This window comes from Leptonychotes weddellii, chromosome 6 (assembly GCF_054177405.1).
Source record: "Leptonychotes weddellii isolate Sample4059 chromosome 6, ASM5417740v2, whole genome shotgun sequence".
NCBI lineage: Eukaryota > Metazoa > Chordata > Mammalia > Carnivora > Phocidae > Leptonychotes > Leptonychotes weddellii.
In genome coordinates, this window is record NC_138374.1 from 137,183,470 (window position 1) to 137,207,742 (window position 24,273).

Below are 24,273 nucleotides of genomic sequence, written 5' to 3' on the forward strand. Positions count from 1 at the left end.
TCAAATAGATCAAGGACCTAAATTAAGACCTAAGGCAATAAAACTTGTAGAAGAAAACTTAGGACAGAAGCTTTATGACATTGGACATGGCAGTGATTTCTTGAATATGGTACCAAAGAGGCAAAATGGAAAAAAACACACACACACACACGGACAAATTGGACTTCGTGAAAATTTTAAGATTTTGTACATCAAAAGACACGGAGGAAAGAAGCAACCCACAGAATGGGAGAAAATAAACATCCTGATTCAGAAATGGGCAAAGGATTTGAATAGAGATTTCGCCAAAGAAAATAATACAAATCGTCAATAAGCACATGAAAAGGTGCCCAACAGCACTAATCATTAAGGAAATGCAAATCAAAACCACAATGAAGGGCCCCTGGTTGGCTCAGCTGGTTAAGCATCCGGCTTGATTTTGGCTCAGTTCATGATCTCAGGGTTGTGGGATCGAGCCCTGTGCCAGGCTCTGTGCTCAGCCAGAAGGCAGCTTGAGATTTCCTCCCTCTCCCTCTGCACCCCCACTTGTGTGCACGCACACGCACTCACTCAAATATTTAAAAAACACACAATGAGACACCACCTCAGACCCATTAGAATGGCTCCTGTCAAAATAACAGAAAAGTAGTGTTGGTGAGGACATGGATGAATCGAGATCCTTTCACACGGTGTGTGAGGGGGTAGAATGGTATTTCCACTTGGGGAAAACCATATGGAGGAACCTCAAAAAATTAAAAATAGAGTTACTATATGACCCAGCAATTCCATTGGGTATTTACACAAAAGGACTGAAAGTATGGTTTTGAAGATGTGTCTGCACCTTCATATTCATAGTGAGCATTCATAATAGCTCAAATATGGAAGCAGCCCAAGTGTCCATCAGTGGATGAATAGATAAGCAAGCAAAATGTGGCATATACATACAATGGAATTATTCATTTTTTAAAGGAAGGAAAATTTGCAGCATCCTACATCATGTATGGACCTTGATGGCATTATGCCAAGTGAAAATAGTCACGAAAAGGCAAATACTGTACAATTCCACTTATGTGAGGTGCTTAGAGTAATCAGAATTACAGACAGTAGAGTGGCGGTGGGGGTGGGAGGAGGAGGTGGTCACTGTAAGTGTGGTACTTCAGTTTATCAAGATGGAGAGAGCAGTGAGCATGGTAGCGGTGACAGCTGCACAACAGTGGGGTGTACCTAGCGCCACCGAACTGCACACTCTGAAACGGGTAAGGTGGTAGATTTTATGTTATGTGTGTTTTCATACAACTTTAAAAGATAATTGGATATTTGAGGGGCGCCTGGGTGGCTCTCGGTTACGCGTCTGCCTTCCACTCAGGTCACGATCCCAGGGCCTTGGGGTCAAGTCCCGCATCAGGCTCCTTGCTTGGCAGGAGTCTGCTTCTCCTTCTCCTTCTCCCTGTTCTCCTGCTCCTTCTCTCTTTCTCTCTCACTCACTATGAAATAAAATCTTTTTTTAAAAAGATAATTGGATAGGGCACCTGGGTGGCTCAGTCGGTTAAGCGACCGCCTTCGGCTCAGGTCGTGATCCTGGAGTCTCGGGATCGAGTCCCACGTCGGGCTCCATGCATGGAGTCCGCTTCTCCCTCTCCCCTCCCCCCTCTTGTGCTCTCTCTCTCTCTCTCTCTCAAATAAATAAATAAATAAATCTTTAAAAATAAATAAATAAATTAGGGCGCCTGGGTGGCTCAGTTGGTTAAGCGACTGCCTTCGGCTCAGGTCATGATCCTGGAGTCCCGGGATCGAGTCCCGCATCGGGCTCCCTGCTCGGCGGGGGGTCTGCTTCTCCCTCTGACCCTCCTCCCTCTCATGCTCTCTGTCTCTCATTCTGTCTCAAATAAATAAAGATAAAAATCTTTAAAAAAAAAAAAATAATTGGATAATTTGAACAGCTTTCTATTTTTGTAAATTTTTTAACTTTAGGTATCACATAGAGACAGATTTCAAGTGTAAATTACCATCCATTTTTACAAATACATACACCCATACAACCCACATCCTTATCAACATATAGAACATTTCCATTGTTTCAGATTTAGAATCTTGCCACCTCGAAGGCAAGCAGTGATGTTTCTGTCACCAGATTTGTTTTGCCTACTGCCTATTGCAGAACTGCACATATATGTAGTCTTCTGTGTCTGGCTGCTTTCACTTAGAATGTTTTTACAGCTTTCCATGTTGTTGATGTTTATTCTGGACTAATGTTCCTTTGTATAAATTCACCACAGTTTATCCATTTTCCTGAACTTCTGTTTGGAGAGTTAAATAAAATGAAGAAATTCCTTGAAAAAGCACAACTTAAAAAACGGCACGAGAAGAGATAAAAAGTCTGAATATCTACCAGTGAAATTGAATGTATAATTAACAGTTTCTGACAAAAGAAGCTCCAGGCTCAAATATCTTCATTGATAATTCTTCTGTATACTTAAAGAAGAAATAATGTCTGTACTACCAATATCCTATAAACTCTTCCATTTCATACTTCTAGTATAACCTTTATCTGAAACCTAACAACACTGTTAAGAGAAAGAAGAAATATAGGCAAACATCTCCCATGAACATAGACACAAAAATCCTCATTAAAATATTAGCAAATCAGGGTGGCTCAATCATTAAGCGTCTGCCTTCGGCTCAGGTCATGATCCCAGGGTCCTGGGATCGAGCCCCACATCGGGCTCTCTGCTCTGCGGGAAGCCTGCTTCTCCCTCTCCCATTCCCCCTGCTTGTGTTCTCTCTCTCGCTGTGTCTCTCTGTCAAATAAATAAAATCTTTAAAAATATATATATTAACAGATCAGCTCTAGAAATATATAAGAAGGTAATTACATCATGACCATGTGGGGTTTACTCCAGGAATGAAAGGTTGATTGGTTTAACATTCACAATCAATGTAACTTACTACATTAACAGAATAAAGGCAAAAAAAAATCATGTATCATCTCAATAGGGGTAATAGAAAATAGAAAAAGCATTTGATAAAATTCAACAGTATAGGGACGCCCTTGATCTCGGGGTTGAACTTTTTTTTGTTTTTTCAGATTTTATTATCTGTTAGAGCAAGCATGTGAGCAGGGGGAAGGGCAGAAGGAGAGGGACAGGCAGACTCCCTGCAGAGCATGGAGCCCAACATGGGGCTCAAACCCACCCATAAATAGCACTGACTAAAGGAAATGAACTGATAAAATTAAAAATTTCATCAAAAGATAATACTATGAGAGTTAAAAAGCTAAGCCATATGCTGGGGAGAAGGTATTTACAATGTTTATCTGACAAAGAATTTCTTTATAAATACAGAATCTACAAATAAATAAGAAAGTCCAATTTTTAAAATAGTTCAAAGAATAGGCACATCAAAAAAGAATATAAACGTATTCAAAAAAAGGGGGCCCGGGTGGCTCAGTTAATGACTTCGGCTCAGGTCATGATATCAGGATCCTGGGATCGAGCCCCATGTCTGGCTCTGCGCTCAGCAGGGATCCTGCTTTTCCCTCTCCCTTTTCCTCTACCGCTCATGCTCCCTCTCTTTTTCAAATAAATACAATCCTTTTTTTTTTTTTTAAAGTAGTCAATAAACATAAAATACGTGCCTAATATCTTTAGCCATCCGAGAGAAATATTAAACTGTGTTCGAAAACTACTACATACTCCCCCAAAATGGCTACAATCAAAGAATGACAATTCAAAGTGTTGCCAAGCATGTAGTATGACATGAAGGTTCTTAGATGCTGGTGGAAATGTAAATTGGTGTATAACCACTTTAAAAAAAAAAAGTTTGCCAGCACCTATCAAAGCTAAACATATCCAGGAGCTCCGTAACCACACTCCCAAAAAGTATGTCCCCAACAGAAGTGAGTGTTCATGTTCAAAAGGCATGTGCAAGAATAGCCACAGAAATTTTTTTGTAACAGCTAAAAAACTACAAGCAATCCAAATACTTAACAAAACAGGTATCTAAATTGTGCTGTATTCATACAATGGGATGCTACACAGCAGAGTAAAAATGTATCACAGCTACAGTGTAACACTGAGTGGAAGAACCAAGCATATGATTGTACCTCCTACAGTGTATTATTCTGTATGATTCCATTTATATGAAGTTCCAAAGAGGCAGAACTAAGCTGTGGTGATAGAGATTAGAATTGTGGCCCACCCGGGCGCCTGGGTGGCTCAGATGGTTAAGCGTCTGCCTTCGGCTCAGGTCATGATCCCAGGGTCCTGGGATCGAGTCCCGCATCGGGCTCCCGGCTCAGCGGGGAGCCTGCTTCTCCCTTTGACCCTCTCCCCTCTCATGCTGTTTCTCTCTCGCTCACTCTCTAAAAAAAAAAATAAATAAATAAAATCTTTAAAATAAAAAAAAAAAAAGAATTGTGGCCCACCCTGTGTGGAAAGGGTACTAACTGGGAGAGAAGGGTTTCTGGGCGGTTACACAGGTGTAAAGATGCATAAAATTCAGCAAGCTATACCTCTAGGATTTGCGTATTCTCCATGTAAGAGTCCCCCAGGGGCACCTGGATAGCTCATTTGGTTGTGTCCGACTTGATTTTGGCTCAGGTCGTGATCTCAGGGTTGTGGGATCGAGCCCTGTATCAGGCTCTGCGCTGGGCATGGAGTCCGCTTAAGATTCTCTATCCCAGGACACCTGGGTGGCTCAGATGGTTAAGCGTCTGCCTTCGGCTCAGGTCATGATCCCAGGGTCCTGGGATCGAGCCCCACATCGGGCTCCCTGCTCGGCGGGAAGCCTGCTCTCCCTCTCCCACTCCCCTCCCTCCCCCGCTTATGTTCCTGCTCTATCTCTGTCAAATAAATAAGTAAAATCTTAAAAAAAAGATTCTCTATCCCTCCCCTCCCCTCCCCTCCTCTCCTTTTCTCTTCCTTCCACCTCCCACCCTCTCCCTCTCTCTCTCTCTTCCCCTCTCTAAAAATAAATAAGAATCCCCCCAAATTTTTTTAGGTTAATTTATTTTATTTAGTAATCTGTACACCCAACATGGGACTTGAACTTAGCAACCTCGAGATCAGGTGTCACATGCTCTTCCAACTAAGCCAGCCAGGCGTCCCACAAATCCCCCCCAATTTTTTTTTTTTAAAGATTTTATTTATTTATTTGAGAAAGAGAGAATGAGAGACAGAGAGCATGAGAGGGAGGAGGGTCAGAGGGAGAAGCAGACTCCCTGCCAAGCAGGGAGCCCGACGCGGGACTCGATCCCGGGACTCCAGGATCATGACCTGAGCCAAAGGCAGTCGCTTAACCCCCAAATTTTTAAAACAGTACAGTATATAATCAAATTTTAAATGTTAGGCTGTAGACCAAGGGTCCTTAAACTTTTGGGGTGTGCCAATAAAAATTTACAAAGACATGGTGGGAGTTTGCTAGAGTTTGCCAACCGCTAGCATAGACTAAAACTGATTTCTAAATTTGGGGGGGAATAAAACCTGAATATATTAGAGAAATTTACATTTGATAAGGATAGGAGCCAAGCTAAACCTTGATGTGTCTGACATTGGCAGGGAGACTGGAATGAAGCAAGAGAAGAAAAGCTATGGCATCAAACAGCCTGGATTTGAATCCCCTGGTTTTGAATGCAGCTTACTTGCTATGTGACTGTGAACAAACTGTCTAAGCCACAAATACTTACTATATAAAATAGGAATCCAAATACCATCTCACTGGGTGGTTCTGAGGGGTAATGAGCTAACCCGTTATCAGTATGACATGGTGGTTAAGATTTTGAAGCCAGACTGCCTTGATTTGATACTCAGTTCGATTCCCTCAGTTATTAGCTGTGTGACTTTGGGTAAGTTACTTAACCTCTCTGTGCCTCAGCTTCCTCATTTAGAAAATGGGCTATAGTGCTACCTAATAATAGTGCCTTTGGGGGGCACCTGGGTGGTTCAGTCAGTTAAGCCTCTAACTCTTGATCTCAGCTCAGGTCTTGATTTCAGGACCGTGAATTCAAGCCCCGTGTTGGGATCCACGCTGGGCGTGGAGCCTACTTAAAAAAAAGTGCCTTTTTTATGCTGTTGTTGGGAGGATTAAATAAGATAGTACAACAAAATGTTATAATTAATGTAACAATAAATAAATGATAGCTGTAGTTATTACATAAAGCATCTAGAATAGTATGAATAAATTATTAATAAGTTACATAAAATAGAACCAAAGAGAGAGATTCATATAATAAGGAGACTCATGCCATGTTTTAGAGGGACTTTGAATACCAGGCAAGAAAAGTTAAGACCTATTCCAACTGACAACATAGAGCATGTTTTCCAGAAAGCTGACTGAGGACTTAGTCTGGCAGTTTACACAAGCTGGACAGAATAGAAGAGAGATACTGAAACTGAAGAGACTGGCCAGGAAACCCCAAGTAATTGGACACAGAAACAAAGGCAAATTTGAAAGCAGCATACCATTTCAGGCAAGGTATTAAGAATCTCTGCCTTCAGGGCGCCTGGGTGGCTCAGACGGTTACGCGGCTGCCTTCGGCTCAGGTCATGATCCCAGGCTCCTGGGATTGAGCCCCACATTGGGCTTCCTGCTCGGCGGGGAGCCTGCTTGTCCCTTTCCCTCTGCCGCTCCACCTGTTTGTGCTCTCTCGCTCTCTATCAAATAAAATCTTTAAAAAAAAAAAAAAAAAGAATCTCTGCCTTTAACCCTGCCCTTCTCTGTAGGTCTGTCAACGGAGTCTACCGGATTGGACTGTATGCTCTTAAAGACATGCCAGCTGGTACTGAACTCACTTACGATTACAACTTCCATTCCTTTAATGTGGAAAAACAGGTAGGCATAATCAGTTCAAGAGGGAGGTTGGGACTTTGTCACAGCGCCATACACACCGCAGGCCTTCTGTAAATGTTCTGGTCTGCAGCCGCTGAGAAGTGCATTGGAGAAGGCGGTTTTCCCCCCACTTACCTGGGGTGCCAGCTCTGCTTCGTGGTCTCAGCACTCCGTAGAAAGAGGCTGCTTTGTTGAGTTTGGTCTTCAGTCAGTTCTTAACTTGCCTAGGGAAGAAGTTTTCCCAAAATGTAATCTTTCCTTTCCTTGGAAACACATGTTTATTTTACTCTCAGTTATTTTCCTCTGTGTAAAAATTTCTTGACTCAAACTTACTATTGGGTGTACAGAAGCTCAGTCATTCTGTTTGAACTTGTAACTGAGACTGCAGGCCAAAAGCAAGATTGTCTTTCCTTTCAAAGCAACTGTGTAAGTGTGGCTTTGAGAAATGTCGAGGAATCATCGGGGGCAAGAGTCAGCGCGTGAATGGACTCACCAGCAGCAAAAGCAGCCAGCCTGTGGCTACACATAAAAAGTCTGGACGGTCAAAAGAGAAGAGAAAGTCTAAGCACAAGCTGAAGAAAAGGGTGAATAATGATCTCATTCCTGGCTTTCCCTGCACAGCTGCCTAGGGGCAGTTACAGAGAGAAGGGTGACACCAGGGGGTGGTCCCAATGTTCTTCAAGGGGGTTTCTGATTGACCCTTTCTTTCCTGCAATCCGATCCATGTGTTTTTCAGAGAGGCCACCTCTCCGAAGAACCCAGTGAAAACATCAACACTCCAACAAGATTGACCCCCCAAATACAAATGAAGCCGATGTCTAATCGAGAGAGGTAAAGAGGTTTTCTTGCCTTTGTGTGATTTGCTTGTCACTTTAGAAATTACTAAACATCCGTATGGTTGAGTCATTTCTTTTGTGCAGGAGGTCTTTAGCCAAGAATCGGGATAGATAAATTTGGATTTGGGGGGGAATACATCTTTATTTTCCCCAATTTCTAACTGAAATTTAGCATTTCCTTCAAATGTGATAATAGGCAAAAAGTGTGTGTGTGTGTGTGTGTGCGCTTACACGTGTGTACTATTTGCAGTTTCCATGACTTCTTCACCGATGTTCACATTTTATATCCTATTACAGTGTTACAAATATCTCAAAATGCCATTTATGTGATTTCCACCTTGAAATTACTGTAGTTGTTAAACCCACCACTAGCCGCTACATCTTGTCATGTGTTAAAAAATTAATGTTTATTTCTATATCACAATTTCAGGGTTTTTTTAATATTCTGAAAACTGAATTTCAGGATATTTGGTTTCCTTTTAACCCTGTATATTAAAAATTTAAATTTTTAATTAATCTAAAATTTTTTTAAAAGTTACTTTAAAACTTTGTTCAGAGAAGGGTGACATGGGCTTCACCAGACTGCCAGAGGAATCCATGACACAGAAAAGGTCAAGATCCCCTGCTTTGTTGATACATTAATAGAGCAGTAGAAAGGATCTTTAGTGATCATTTTTGCTCCTCCCTATATAGATTCAGGTAAGATTCGTCCATGTCAGAAGTAAGCGAAGTAAATATGTATGTCCTACGTTTCAGATCGTCTTAGGACATCTTCTACATCTTCCCTGACCATATGCTCCAGTATCTTAGAAGGTTCATCAGCATTTATAACTTTACTGTGATTTTTGCCCCTTTTATACCGTATCACTTGAGTCATAGAAATTTTAAACTTCAGGGAAGCAGAGATGATCTAGTCAAGTGGTTTTCTGCTTTGGCTGCATATTTGCCTAGGGAGCTTTTAAAACCTCCTCCTGCCCAGGCCACACCTCAAATCACTTAAACCAGAATTTTCAGGGTGGAACCCAGGCATCAGTAGTTTATAAGGCTCCCCAGATGATTTCAGTGTGACCAGATCAAGAACTTTAAAATTGGACGAGTTTTAAATTACTGAGGCCCACAGTTGGAGACTTACCCAGTTTAGATGTGCACTAGGGTGGGGGTCAAATTATGGAATCATCAAATTGTGTAGAGTCCTTGAAGACACACATAACTTACCTATAAGCTTGGAGGTCTATGTGGGGGTGCTACACCCAGCATTGTTTGCCCAGGGCATATCTATCTCAAATGTCTTTGCCTTTATCTGTCAGTCTAGTTCTCCTTGTTACAGCTAATCCTGAACCCATGCTTCATCTTGCCAGCTTCATTTAGAATTTGTATATATACTCAATAAATCTCTGCCTTCAAGTCAGGCTGTTTTGGTTGCCAGAATTTTTGCAGCTTTTTTTTTTTTTTTAAAGATTTTATTTATTTATTTGAGAGAGAAAGAATGAGAGACAGAGAGCATGAGAGGGGGGAGGGTCAGAGGGAGAAGCAGACTCCCTGCCGAGCAGGGAGCCCGATGCGGGGCTCGATCCCAGGACCCTGGGATCATGACCTGAGCCGAAGGCAGACGCTTAACCAGCTGAGCCACCCAGGTGCCCCTGAGTGCTTTTCTTTTTTTTTTTAAGATTTTATTTATTTGTGAGAGAGAGAAGGAGAGACAGAGAGCATGAGAGGGAGGAGGGTCAGAGGGAGAAGCAGACTCCCTGCTGAGCAGGGAGCCTGATGTGGGACTCGATCCCGGGACTCCAGGACCATGACCTGAGCCGAAGGCAGTCGCTTAACCAACTGAGCCACCCAGGCGCCCGAATTTTTGCAGCTTTTAAGTGCTATTTGCTAGATATTTATAAATAATAGAGGGGAATGTTTTATGTTATATGGAGGGAAAAAAAAGATGCAAAACTGAATTATGTTTTCCCATATATAATTATCTTATAGCTTAATTAACTGATAATTATTCATTTATATCATCGTAACAATGGTTTTGGGGTGCCTGGCTGGCTCAGTCAGTAGAACGTGCGACTCTTGATCTCTGGGTTGTAAGTTCGAGCCCCACATTGGGTGTAGAGATTACTTAAAATTTTTAGTGGGCGCCTGGGTGGCTCAGTCGGTTAAGCGTCTGCCTTCGGCTCGGGTCATGATCTCAGGGTCCTGGGATTGAGCCCCACATCGGGCTCCCTGCTCAGCGGGGAGTCTGCTTCTCCCTCTCCCCCTGCTTGTGTTCCCTCTCTCGCTGTCTCTCTGTCAAATAAATAAATAAAATCTTTTTAAAAAAAGAATTTAATTTTTGAAAAATGGTTTACAGGGGTGCCTGGGTGGCTCAGTCGGTTAAGCATCTGCCTTCAGCTCAGGTCATGATCCCAGGGTCCTGGGATCGAGCCCCACAGTGGTCTCCCTGCTCAGCGGGGAGCCTGCTTCTCCCTCTCTCTCTGCTGCTCCGCCTGCTTGTGCTCGCTGTCTGTCAAATAAATAAAATCTTTAAAAAAAAAAAAAGTTTACATAGGATGGACATGTAATAAATGCTTATCAAATTAATGAATTAAGGAACTTCCTTCCTTCCTTACAGGAACTTTGTGTTAAAGCATCATGTATTCTTGGTCCGAAACTGGGAGAAGATTCGGCAGAAACAAGAGGAAGTAAAGCACACCAGTGATAATCTCCACTCAGCATCATTATACACCCGCTGGAATGGCATCTGCCGAGATGACGGGAACATCAAGTCTGGTATGGCCTGGAAATGAAACGCTCCTGTTAATTCCATAATATTGTCTCAGAGTGATTATTTTAGTTGCTTTCATTCTATTCAATGATTCATTTTAGTCTGGATCAAAAAAGCTAAGATCCCAGTGTACAAGCATCAGTCAGCAATCACCTGTCCATCCCAGCTGCTCCAGTTCCTAGTCTGTGCTCTAGGGATTAGGAAGAATCCCCTTCACCAGCTTCCCAAACACCACCTACAGCCTGAGAGTGTCCAGACATGCGGTCGGTAGAGGGTCCCCTGCATCCCTTCCTACCTGGAAAATAACTTGCGTATGGGTAAATCGTGACGCTGCGTGCAGGAAAAAATGACAGCAGTGTAAATTTGAAGACTTCTTCCCCCCACATTCAGATGAGCACTATACACACAGACCTTCGGATTTCTATTCTCCAAGCTTCGTGAGTGAATAACGTAACAGCGCTCCTGAGTTCAGATCTTTTGTCCACTGGCCTGTCCAAGCTTCCTTTCTAACTGCAAATAGGGTGTTCAAAAGCTCATGCTCCTCTTTGAGTCTTTCCTTCTTCCCCCAAAAAGCAGAAGTGTTGTGTGTGGTGTATGAGGGAATCTGCTATGTGCAAACTTCATCGATGTAGAAATTTGCCTTCTGTCCTGTCAGTGACTTGACTGGCGTGAGGTCTCTGAACTTACGTCCCAAACAGGGCCAGTCTCCTGGTAATAACAACAAGTACTTCCTGAGTCTTTATTATAGGTCAGGGCCTGAGCTCAATACATGAAAAGCATTCCCTCATTTAACCTGCACGGTTACCTGCTAAAGGAAGCACCACCACTGTTCCCCCTTTTGCAGTCAAGAAGCTGAGACAGAGTATAAGCAACTGGCCCGAGATCGCAGAGCTAGGAAGTAGTGAAGCCAGAATTCAAACACAGACTCTTCTTGGGACGCAGGCTGGCAGCCGCTGTATCGCACAACATTTGGTCAGAGATTAGGCGCCTCTAACATGCAGCTTCAGTCTCTGGTAAACCCAGTGTTTCCTGACATTTCTTTAAGGAGGAGAGAAAGAACTGCACGATCACTAATCTGCTGAATCACTTCAAGGAAAATAGAGCAAATGGCAAGAGTCCATGGGGGAGGAGAGGCCACACAGTGCTCTCTTTTCCCAGAACTGATTTCCACTGTATCTTTGCAGACGTCTTCATGACCCAGTTCTCCGCCCTGCAGACGGCGCGGTCAGTTCGAACAAGACGGCTGGCAGCAGCAGAGGAAAACATTGAGGTGGCACGTGCAGCCCGCCTCGCCCAAATCTTCAAAGAGATCTGTGATGGCATCATCTCCTACAAAGGTGGCCACACTCACCCCAAAGGCTTTCTCCTCAGCTTTCTGTAAAAATCCTGCCACTCACCCTCACCCGAGACACCCAAGACTGAGAACGATGGATGGTTCAGGGCGAGGGGTTTAGGAGGTTTACTTCATCCTTCCTTTTGTCAGAGTGTAGAATTCATAGGACTGGTTTCAGTCTTTGGGGAGTGTGGACAGAATCTAAATCCCTTGATCTTCTATGCCAATCTTTGGTATTTGTTGGAATTTTACCATAGTTAAGTACTATATTTAGAAATCACATTTTTTAGCTATAGGATACAAAGAACAGGTCTCTGTCTTGGATGTAATTTTCCTGAATGAGGCAGTGAATTTGCAATTTAAGGAAAAGGGTGTTAATGAACATATGATTTCAGTGTTTCTTAACCTTTTTTTTTTTTTTTTAAGTAATCTCTACACCCTGTGTGGGTCTCGAACTTACAACCCTGAGATCAAGAGTCACATGCCCCACTGACTGAGCTTTTAAAGCATTTTCATGCAGACACCTTTATCACCACTCTTTCCTCTTACAAGACATCTTTAGAGTATGTGTTGTGGGTGATGGTGGGGAAGGAGAGTTTTTAATTTGGGGTAGGTAGTGTAATGTATGTGACTTTTTCTGACCAGGAAATTTGGAGATGTTTAAAATGAGAGATTTTTACAAATAATTGCAGCCTTTTGCCCTCAGGTTTGGCCTATCTCTCCCTCCCTCTCCCTAGATTCTGAGTAATTTGGTTTCCCTTCCCTTTTCTTTCTCTGTCTACTTTTTATCTCTGTACTTTAGTGGCTCTTTGCAGTTTTGTTAACCTAAGGATATAGAGAAGAAAGGGGGAACTAGCCTGTCCTAACATGTAAAGTTTTGTGGCACCTGATCTCTTTCCATCCTGAAAAAGTCACGCTCCCCATTGCCACCCAGGCCCATCTGATACAATGTGAAACTGCAGCCGGTATGTCTACATGTCCCTACATTCTGGGCATGAAATAACAGGCTTTTTCTCTCACCTAGAAAGTAAGGTAGCCTGTGAAGGTTCCTCAAAAAATTAAAGATGGAAGGTCATGATCCCAGGGTCCTGGGATCAATTTCTGCATCGGGCTCCTTGCTCATCAAGGAGCCTGCTTCTCCCTCTGCCTGCCGCTCCCCCTGTTTGTGCTTGCTCTCTCTCTCTCTCTCTCTATCCTCTGACAAATAAATAAAATCTTTAAAGAAAAAAAAAAAATAAAGTTGGAGGGACACCTGGGTGACTCAGTCGGTTGAGCATCTGACTCTTGGTTTCTGCTCAGGTCATGATGTTTTGATCTCTGGGTTGTGAGATTGAGCCCCGAGTCAGGCTACACGTTCAGCAAAGAGTCTGCTTGGGATTCTCTCTCTCCCTCTCCCTCTGTCTCTCCCTGCCCCGCCTCCACCACCCCCCCCATACTCCCTTCACTTTCTCTCTCTCAAATAAATAAGTCTTTTTTATATTTTTAAGATCTGGTTAATTTATTTGATAGAGAGAGCATGAGCAGAGGGAGGGGCAGAGGGAGAGGGAGAAGCAGGCTTCCCGCGGAGCAGGGAGCCCGATGTGGGGCTCGATCCCAGGACCCTGGGATCATGACCTGAGCCGAAGGCAGACACTTAACCGACTGAGCCACCCAGGAGCCCCAACTTTATTTTTTTTTTAAGATATTATTTATTTATTTATTTAACAGAGAGAAAAAGGTAGCGAGAGCAGGAGCACAAGCAGGGGGAGTGGGAGAGGGAGAAGCAGGCTTCCCACCGAGCAGGGAGCCCGATGCGGGGCTCAATCCCAGCACCCTGGGATCATGACCTGAGCCGAAGGCAGACGCTTAACCAACTGAGCCACTCAGGCGCCCCAATAAATAAATCTTTTAAGAAAAAAGAAAAGAAAAGACAGGAATACAAAAAAATTAAAAATAAATAGGTAGAAGTACTGTATGACCCAGTAATCACACTACTGGGTATTACCCAAAGAAAATGAAAGTCTTAATTCAAAAAGATACATGCACCCCGGTGTTTTTTGCAGCATTATTTAGAATAGCCAAGATACGGAAGCAGCCCACGTGTCCATTCATAAATGAATAGGTGGTATATACATGCAATGGAATATTACTTGGCCATGAAAAAGAAGGAAATCTTGCCATTTCTAACATGGATGGACCTACAGGGCATTATGCTTAGTGAAATAAGTCAGACAAATACCGTGTGATTTCACTTGTATGTGGAATCTAAAAAGCAAAATGAGCAAAAAGATTCTTAAGTACAGAGAACAAACTGGTGGTTGCTGGAGGGGATGGGTGAAATAGATAAAGGGGATTAAGAGGTACAGATTTGCAGTCACAAAACAAATAAGCCACAGAGATGAAGAGTACAGCATAGGGAGTGTAGTCCATAATACTGTAATAACTGTGTGTGGTGACAGACGGTGACTGCACTTATCGTGGTGAGCGTGGAATAATATACAGAATTGTCAGATCACGGTGTTGTGCACCTGAAATTAATATAACATTGTATGTTAACTATACTTCAATAAAAAATTAGAATGTTTTTAAAGATTTTATTTATTTATTTATTTGAGAGAGCTCACGAGCGGGGGGATGAGCAGAGGGAGAGAGAGAATCTTAAGCAGACTCTGCACTGAACGCGGAGCCCACACAAGGCTCGATCTCACAACCTTGAAATCTTGACCCGAGCTGAAATTAAGAGTCAGAGGCTTAATCGACTGAGCCACCCAGGAGCCCCATAAAATTGAATTTTTTAAATGAAAGTAGGTAAGGTAGCAAGTAGCCCCACAGCCTGAATTGTTTTCATAATATAAAGTAACTGTGTTATAAGAAAATGGATTCCAGAAAATATTTACAGTACTAAGTTATTCATTATCTGGAGTTTAATTGAATCCAAACCAACAGAATAATATTAACTGTGGTCCATTAACAAGAACTAGAAGGTACTATTTGGATAAGACATTCTTTGCTTTCGTAAAACTTGTAGAGCAGGGAATTGTCCTCAGCAGCCTCACCGCTTCAGTAATTTCCCATCTGTCGCTATTCATATTCTGGGTCATCCTGAGAGTATCTTCCCTGCCTCTGAGTACCCACATTTCTGAAAAGTCCTGTACATTTCATGGTCGGGCCTCAAAAAAGCTTAGATTTTTTTTTCTTCCCCTAACTTCTAATTTGGGGGCTTCTACATTTTCAGTGAGGAGTTAGTACTTGCCTCTCTTGTATCATCACATAGTCCTTCTTAAACCTTGTTTTCTTTTGCAGATTCTTCCCGACAAGCTCTGGCAGCACCCCTTCTGAACCTCCCCCCAAAGAAAAAGTAAGTTCACAAATGTGGGAATCCTGTGAATTTTCAGTCAGTGCCAAGTGTGCCAGATTGACAGCCTGGCTTTCTGCTCCAGGAACGCTGATTACTACGAGAAGATCTCCGAGCCCCTGGACCTGGCCACCATAGAGAGGCAGATCCTCACTGGCCATTACAAGACCGTGGAGGCCTTTGATGCTGACATGCTCAAGGTGTTTCGGAATGCTGAGGTACTTACACCGACTTCAGACACGGATTTAAGAAGTTTGTTTTGAGGGGGAGCTGGGCAGGGGATGGACTAGACGGGGGTGGACATTAAGGAGGGCCCTTGTCGTGTTGAGCACTGGGTGACATACATAAGTGATGAATCACTGAATTCTCCTGAAACCAATATTACACTATAGGTTAACTAGAATTTAAATAAAAACTTTAAAAAAGGACACCTGGATGGCTCAGTTCGTTCAGCGTCTGCCTTCGGCCCAGGTCATGATCCCAGGGTTCTGGGATCGAGGCCCACGTTGGGCTTCCTGCTCTGCCGGGAGTCTGCTTCTACCTCTGCCTGCCACTCCCCCTGCTCATGCTCTCTCTCTCAAATAAATAAAATCTTTTTTAAAATCAATTTTTTTTTTAAAGTTTGTTTTGAAGGGCACTATTCTAGAAGCTTAAGATTTTTACCTTCTATCAGCCTTTATATTTCTGGCTAAGAAAGGCAACAATGTTTTTTTAAGATTTTATTCAGGGGCGCCTGGGTGGCTCAGTCGTTAAGCGTCTGCCTTTGGCTTAGGTCATGATCCCAGGGTCCTAGGATCGAGCCCCGCGTTGGGCTCTCTGCTCTGCGGAACGCCTGCTTCTCCCTCTCCCACCACCACCCTCCCCCCGCACCCCGCTTGTGTTTCCTCTCTCGCTGTGTCTCTCTCTGTCAAATAAATAAATAAAATCTTTAAAAAAAAGAAAAAAGATTTTATTCATTTATTTGAGAGAGAGAGCACAAGCAGGGGGAGAGGCAGAGGGAGAGGGAGAAGCAGGCTCCCTGCTGAGCAGAGAGCCTGATACGGGACTCAATCCCAGGACCCTGGGATCATGACCTGATCTGAAGGCAGATGCTTAACCGACTGAGCCACCCAGGTGCCCTAAAAGGCAACAGTTTTTATTGAGCACCCTTTGTGTAAGGATTAGGTGTACTAAATATTGTGGAATCTTATATAATAAAGATACTGATATGACTAGAATGAAAGGTTAAATTATACTACCTAAAAAGAAATTTTTGTAAAAACCTAATATAGGGGATGCCTGGGTGACTCAGTTCAGCATCCGGCTCTTGGTTTCAGCTCAGGTCGTGATCTCAGGGTCATGAGTCCCACATTGGGGCCACGCGCATGCACACACCCACACTCTCCCACTCACTCACTCTCTAGTTGAATGGATAAATCTTGGGGGAAAACAGCCTAATTTAGTATTGAACCTTTGTATTTACAAAATACATTTTACCATACTTAAGTCATATCTGTAGTTTCTTTCCTCAAGACAATAAATACATGTGAAATACACAGAATTATGTATAGTAAGTAGAAATAAATCTGAAGGATGGAATTGAGGGGGGTTAGGTTAATGGGCGGTAGATTAGGTGAAGCTCATTGATGAGAAGGTGACCTTGAACTGATTTTTTTTTTAAAGATTTTTTATTTTTTGACAGAGAGAGGCACAGTGAGAGAGGGAACACAAGCAGGGGGAGTGGGAGAGGGAGAAGCAGGCTTCCCGCGGAGCAGGGAGCCCAATGTGGGGCTTGATCCCAGGACCCTGGGATCATGACCTGAGCCGAAGGCAGACGCCTAACCACTGAGCCACCCAGGCGCCCTGACCTTGAACTGATTTAAAGGAGAAGATTGAATATTGTATGGTACATAGAAAAGAGGAAGTTTTGGGGCGCCTGGGCGGCTCAGATGGTTAAGCATCTGCCTTCGGCTTGAGTCATGATCCCGGGGTCCTGGGATCGAGCCCCACATCGGGGTCCTGGCTCAGCAGGGAGCCTGCTTCTCCCTCTCCCTCTGCCTCTCCCCCTGCTCATGCTCTCTCTCTCTATCTCTGTGTCTCAAATGAATAAGTAAAATCTTAAAAAAGAGGAAGTTTTCCAGTGATTTTGAAATACCTTGGAGAGGAATATGAAGGACAAAAGGGGCTATAAGATAAAGGAAGGTGAGGACAGAAATGAGAGAAAAACAGACAAGTAGGAGAAGAATTAGATCAGTCCTGAATTAAAACATGTTTTCTACTGAAGCCCACCTTCCATATCCCAAGCTTTAGCTCTGTCCCCAGCATCTGCCAGACAAAGTAAGTGCAGATGTCCCACACACCACACCTGTGAGAGTGACTCCTGTTCCGTGCTCACTGGGTGTCTGAGCTGAGGACAGTAAGGCCTGTGGCTAAGTTGAATGACAGCAGCAGAGCAAATGGGACACCATCATGCAGATTCTAATTTTTATTCATGTTAGTTGATATTTGCTGGTATTGAAAATCTGTTAACCAAAACGGGAGAACAATGAAAATCCTCCTGCCTCCTCCTGTGTGTGGGTGTGGGTGTGGGTGGGTCAGTGTGTGTTTGAAGTAAGCTCTACCCCCACCATGGGGCTCAAACTCACCACCCTGAGATCAAGAGTCATGGCTCCATCGACTGAGACAGCCAGGCGCCCCTCTTCAGGTATATTTTTAAGCCACGTTGAGAAGACCAAACAGGATTTCTTTTTCCTGGTTTCTTCAGAAGTACTATGGGCGTAAATCCCCAATTGGGAGAGATGTTTGCCGCCTACGGAAGACCTACTACAATGCCAGGCACGAGGCATCAGCTCAGATTGATGAGATTGTGGGAGAGACAGCAAGTGAGGCCGACAGCAGCGAGACGTCAGTCTCCGAGAAGGAGAACGTGCACGAGAAGGACGACGATGTGATCCGCTGTGTCTGCGGCCTGCACAAGGATGAAGGCCTCATGATCCAGTGCGACAAGTGCATGGTGAGGCCCGAGCAGGGCACAGGCCTGCTCCTCAGGGGCATGGCGGCCACCTTTGACAAGGCCTCCAGGCGTGGCTTGCGGGTTTAGGAACTTTAGCTCTCACCCCTCACTGTGCGCCAGGTGGCCTTTCTCTTGTTTCATACCTCTGGCATGTTCCCCTCTCGTTTCTTTCCCACCTTCTTTCTCCCTGCCCACTTCCCCGCTGCACGCACCTCACGGCATCTGGAGCGAGAAGCATGTTCCTGTGCAGGACCGGGCTTTACGCCAGAGCAGCGTCGCGGTACTGCATCCCGTAGCATTGATGCGGGCACAGCGTGCCGGCCGAGCTCCTGGTGCAGGAGTGTCTGAACCTGCTACCTCACTGAACGGGAAGTGGAGCCAAGAGGGGCGGGGCAGCCAGGGCGGTCAGGAGGCTGGAATTCGGCAGCAGCCCCGAGAAGCATGGTGTAGCTAAGGCCTCCCCACGGCCTGGTCGCTGGTGTGTGGCACTTCGTAAGCACCGTGTGGCGCTGCATTCGTTCATCCTCCCGTTCTCTGTCCAGCTCGTTTCCTTTCCCACGGGAATGTAGTATGGACCAGTCAGTGTACCTGCGTTCAGGCAGGCTCTTCTTTTCCCCCTATTTTAAGCCACCTATCTCTAATTTCGCACCCACCCACTTATCCCTTAGTTCCTGTTTGACTTGGCCCTGTCCTACTGCTAATTTTTCGTTGTTCTTAGCCCCCAGCACTTCTCTCGGTAAGTCTGAGTCCCCCCAACTGCACTCTTCTCCCCGCAGGTGTGGCAACACTGTGACTGTATGGGCGTGAACTCAGACGTGGAGCACTACCTTTGTGAGCAGTGTGACCCAAGGCCTGTGGACAGAGTAAGCTGCCCTCTGGTGATACTGGGATCTACAAGGAGCACATGTAGCACATGGTCTCTTATCTGCCCTGCTCCTGGTGCACTGAATTTCCTTTGATAAGTCACTCAGCCTCTCTGCGCCTTAGTTTCTTACACTTTACACTAGGGTAATAATTCTGCCCTTTCGTTTCTCAAGTGTGTGGTCAAAGGGGAAGTAAAATACTTAGAAACCTGTGGAAGGAATGCTACTGTATAAACACTGTCCACTACCCACGAAAGAAGTACTTGTGAAGTCCAGAACTTGAGTATACAGGTTAGTCTTAGGCCCACTTTCCAGGAGAGACGGTGGGTTGGGTAACTTGCCCAAGTTACTAAATGGGTTTTTGTCCTGGTTCTGCTGTGTTTATACGTGTGATCTCAAGCAGGTCTTCTCTATAAAGGGACGTGTTTTACGCAGTATTTCTTAACAGCAGTGTTGTCATTTTGAGCGGACATTTCTGTGCTCTGAGGGATGTGCTGCGGAATGTCTGGCATCCCTGGGCCTCGGGCACTAAATGCTAGTGCTTCCCTGAGTCCTTGTGACAGTCACTGTCCCCCTCACACATTTTCATGTTCCCCAGGGGGTGCAAGAGCAGCCATATGATTAGTGCTTCATACAGTTAGTTTGGGGTACTTGGCCTATCAGTTTTATTTTCTGCCTTCACTTTCCCAACTCAACTCCAGCTGCTTTCATTTTTGTGTACATGTGTGTTGTGTTGAAATGACTAAACAGTAAGTCTTAAATTGGTTGCGAATTCTAGGTTTGAGTTCTTTTCCTCTTGAATGGAGCTCAGTAGGCGGGCGTAGTAGTCCCAGTCCTTATCTGTTGGCTTTCCATTCTTACCAGGAGGTACCCATGATTCCTCGGCCCCACTATGCCCAGCCTGGCTGTGTCTACTTCATCTGTTTGCTCCGAGATGACTTACTGCTTCGTCAAGGTGTGTACACAGGAGCTGACCCTCCCTTTCTGAGTGGTGGGAGTGTCTGCTCTCTGCATAATAGTTATTGTCACCACATGACCTTACATAGCAGTTGAATATGGTTGACCCATGGACAATGCAGGCTTTAGGGGCACCAACCCCCCCCCCCCGCACAGTCAAAAATCCACATACAACTTTTGACTCCCCAAAAACTTACCTACTAATAGCCTACTGTTGACCAAGCCTTACTGGTAACATAAATAGTCAATTAACACATATTTTGTATGTTACATGTATTGATATATTGCATGCTTACAATGGAGTAAGCTAGAGAAAAGAAAATCACAAGGTTTTTTACATTACATCTACAATACTGTACTGTATTCATTAAAAAAAAAAAAAAAATCTGTGTATATTTCGACCCGTGCAGCTCAAACCCATGTTGTTCAAGGGTTGACAGTATAGGTTTGTGTGTCCTTGGACTTTATACATTTTCCCCTCCACCAAATAAAACTAATTTGGAGAGACCAGGATGTCATAAAGCTAATTTTAGGACTGAGAAGGAGATGGAAGACCTCCCTCGTGCCATTCTCATAGTCCAGAACTGATGACCATCACTGTTAGACTGTCAGTGGTAGCTCTGTATCTGTTGTTTGTTTTAGACCTTGGATCGGACCAGTGGACATCTCACAGAGTTCACGCAGGCATCATTTAACTTGTCCTGTGCCTTCCTAGGCGACTGCGTGTACCTGATGCGGGATAGCCGGCGCACGCCTGATGGCCACCCAGTCCGCCAGTCCTACCGACTGTTGTCGCACATTAACCGAGACAAACTGGACATCTTCCGCATTGAGAAGCTTTGGAAGAATGAAAAGTACGTGCTGAGGTCTTCTCTCTTCTTCCAGCTCTGCCCTTCCAGCACAGAGCTGAATATTGCCTAGGATCTTGCCAGTCAACTAAACCTCTCCCGTTCTTCCTTAGAGAGGAACGGTTTGCCTTTGGTCACCACTATTTCCGCCCGCACGAGACCCACCACTCTCCGTCCCGCCGCTTCTATCACAACGAGCTGTTTCGGGTGCCACTCTACGAGATCATTCCCTTGGAGGCTGTGGTGGGGACCTGCTGTGTCCTGGACCTTTATACGTATTGTAAAGGTAAGTGACCTGAGCTGCTAAAGAAATGACCTCCTGTCCCCTGTTACTTCATCTGCAATTGCCATTCCATTCTTACTGTCTCCCAGGCTAGCTATGAAGCTTCAAAAAGCTGTATTTTTTCTTTCTTTTAGCTAGCGCTTGGTACTCAATAAACGTTTTTTTGTTTCTTTTTCTTTTTTAATTTTTTTCTTGATACTCAATAAATGTTAATCCCCCCCCCCGTTTTTTTGGTTGTTTTTTTGTTGTTGTTGTTTTTTTAATTAGCATTTCTTAGTACTGTGTATTCGGCATTTGTCACAAGGCATGTTCTTCCACCCATTCCAGAATCCCAAAGGCCATCAACAACTCTGGACATTAAACAAACCCAAAAAGCACACTAGCTTTTTGAGCTCCATGGTTAACAGTGTAGGCTGTGGAGTCAGATAATCTGTTTTCAAATTCCAGCCCCACCACTTTTTACCTGTGTGTCCTTGGGCAAGCTACCTAATCTACTGGCAGTAGGGATTAGTACCTATTATAGTGTTTTGTGAAGATTAAATGAAGTATTCTGCAAAGCGCGTGGCCCAGTTTGGGCTCACAGTGAAAGCTTAGTATGCCTAGTTGTCACCATTAGCGAGCTCGCCTGCCTCGCCTTCTCTGTCGTAGCAAATGGTTCAGAAGAATATGTACTCCATTTAAGCATCGGCTGCTTGGGGCTCCATGATTCTGGGGACTTCATCTCCCAGTTATAAAGTGCTTATTTCCAAATGTGCTCCCCTCATTCATCCTTTCCTCTCTCCTAATGTCGCCACACTCTGTGTTCCCTCACAGATTCCTGCAGCACTTGGGTGAGCTGCCTGTCTGGTTCCTTCCCAGCCAGTGACCTGCCCTTACACTCTGAGATACACACACACACCTCTGTCCTTTTCCAGCGCTGCAGTCTGGGGACTCTCCTTTCTTCTGCAATCACCAGATGCCTCTCAGAATCGCTACAGTGTCCCCTCTTCAGGGTCCCACTGCCCTCCCAGTGGTGTGGGCTCATCTCTGGGCAGCTCGAGCTCGAGGTGAAGCAGGGGAAGGCAGGAGAGTTCTTTAACAGTATTTGAACTCCTAGGGAGACCCAAAGGAGTGAAGGAGCAAGATGTGTACATCTGTGACTATCGGCTTGACAAGTCCGCACACTTGTTCTACAAGATCCACCGGAACCGCTATCCTGTCTGCACCAAACCCTACGCCTTTGACCACTTCCCCAAGAAGCTCACTCCCAAAAGAGATTTCTCAGTAAGTTTCCTTCCACTTACCTGTCATGTCAGCGCAATATAGTTCATGCATGGAATTCCTAGGGTAGGAACCTCCAGGCTCTCTGCTGCTTCATCCTGTTAGTCCATCCCAAACTCTAGGAATCTGTCTCTAGTTTGAATTTTTTTTTTTTTTTTAAAGTAGGCTCTGTGCCTAGCGTGGAACCTGACACGGGGCTTGAACTCACGACCCAGAGATCAAGACCTGAGCTGAGATCAAGAGTCAGACACCCAACTGACTGAGCCACCCAGGCACCCCTGTTTGGGATTTTTAAACAGCATGAATACATCAATTCTGCATTTCCTGGCATGGGCTATTTCTCAACAAGTTGTTGATGTCCATGTTATAGTCAGGTTTTCTTCTTTTCTCTATCACCTCTTTACAGTCTTGGCCCTGGAGCTCTAGTGTAGTTTTTGGTTGTGTTTTCATATCCACAATTTTAAGAAGCAAGCGGAGAATAGCAAGAACCCTGAGAAAACTTTGGTGAAAATAATTCAGGGCTTTTTCCTTATATCTCTGCATTTAAAATGTAAGACACCATTGTTATATAAAATGTGAAAAGTATAGAGGCATTAAGAAGAGAAATTTGTATGTCATCCCACTACCCAGAAAATAATCACTGTTAACATTTTCATTTCTTGCCTTTGTTATGCACTTTTTCTTTAAATTGTTGTGAACATACTCCTCCAGGTCTTTTGTTCCGTCATCAGTCCACAGAGGCTTTGGACATCCATCCATCCGTCCGTTTGCGCTAATCAAACTTTGGACTAAGCTCCTCATCTTTGACTAAGCTGCTTTCTGTGGGCTGGTCAAAAATTGTGGCCATCTTCCTGGAATGTTGAGAAACCATCTAACCAGAAAGCAAACTTTATATCCCTGTTTTTCCTATAATTGTTTTTGGATTTCTCTAAACAGTATTTATTTTATATTCTCTCTGCACACCACCAAGCCCTGCCTCTCATCTAGACTTCTTTGGTCTTGCTTGCTTGGGCAACAGCTCACAGGTCAGCTTTAAAGCCCCAACTTGCACTACTTAACGTTAGGATGGGAGCCCGTCCCTCTTACAGGGGGCAGGCTTACAAGACACCAAAACCACCGTGGCCTTACAGACTGACAGAAGGACGGACCCTCTGCCCTTAAAACACAGCCACCCAGCACGGAAGGGCTCTAGCCTGTGTTTTCCTCCCTGGCTCCCCAGCTCCTCTGAGCCAGCTTCTGCAGCACACTTACCACTTCCCTTTCTTTTCAGCCTCATTACGTCCCAGACAACTACAAGAGGAACGGAGGGCGGTGAGTGCCCTGGGGGACGTGAGGGGAGCCCTTATATGAGGGGTTGGACACCAACTTGAGTGGAGCAGGAGAACCAGCACCAAGGACTGGGGACTCGGTGACGGTGGCCTGTGGTGCCGGCAGTGACTCGGAAGCACTGGGTGTCAGGGGCACGGTCTGCTGATGGAGCTTTAGTCGGGGGCAGGGAGGGAGACTCAACAAGGAGTAGAAACAGAAGGACAAGAAGGTTTGGAACAGAACTCTAGACAGGTTCAGAAAAGTCTCCTTTTCTAAGATTTCTGCAAGCTTTTCACATTACCCCAAGGTGTCTCAGTTCTTGGGACCGCTGCCGAGGACCTGCTGTCAAGTAGCTGTTCAGAGCAGAGCTTTCACTGAGCGTGGCGGGCACGTAGCTTTTACTTGTGCTGGTTTTGTATGTGAGTCTTGTTCTTGGAGAAGGAGCAGTGAAGGCTTTCCTTCCGTCTCCCTTTGGGGTGGGGGGCGGCGGGCCGCACTGATACTGGGGCTGGCGGGGAGGGCAGAGTCCTCAGTGATGCGCGTGAGGACGGAGTCGGGAAAGGCAGGCTCCATGCAGATTCTCAACTGTGGCTGGACTGCGGGCATCACAAGGTTGCGTCATACTTCTCTGGCGGCTAGCCAGGCAGTTTGACCAGCTCTGGGACAGTGTATGGATTCCTGAAAGAAGGAAAGTTGA

General features: G+C 44.8%; 1 protein-coding gene across 6 annotated transcripts in view; it reads left to right on the forward strand.

Annotated features, from left to right (window-relative positions):
* The window catches only part of ASH1L (ASH1 like histone lysine methyltransferase), a 191,864-nt gene that overhangs the window by 164,311 nt on the left and 3,280 nt on the right, over positions 1 to 24,273 (forward strand). For all 6 annotated transcript variants that reach the window (XM_081825479.1, XM_081825481.1, XM_081825482.1 and 3 more), the window contains 14 exons: positions 6,699 to 6,807; positions 7,224 to 7,388; positions 7,541 to 7,635; positions 10,246 to 10,403; positions 11,583 to 11,735; positions 15,014 to 15,068; positions 15,151 to 15,283; positions 17,809 to 18,057; positions 18,834 to 18,920; positions 19,785 to 19,875; positions 20,593 to 20,731; positions 20,839 to 21,011; positions 22,105 to 22,271; positions 23,539 to 23,579. In XM_081825479.1, the coding sequence (XP_081681605.1) occupies positions 6,699 to 6,807; positions 7,224 to 7,388; positions 7,541 to 7,635; positions 10,246 to 10,403; positions 11,583 to 11,735; positions 15,014 to 15,068; positions 15,151 to 15,283; positions 17,809 to 18,057; positions 18,834 to 18,920; positions 19,785 to 19,875; positions 20,593 to 20,731; positions 20,839 to 21,011; positions 22,105 to 22,271; positions 23,539 to 23,579 (1,815 nt within the window). The remainder of the gene's footprint in view (positions 1 to 6,698; positions 6,808 to 7,223; positions 7,389 to 7,540; positions 7,636 to 10,245; positions 10,404 to 11,582; positions 11,736 to 15,013; positions 15,069 to 15,150; positions 15,284 to 17,808; positions 18,058 to 18,833; positions 18,921 to 19,784; positions 19,876 to 20,592; positions 20,732 to 20,838; positions 21,012 to 22,104; positions 22,272 to 23,538; positions 23,580 to 24,273) is intronic.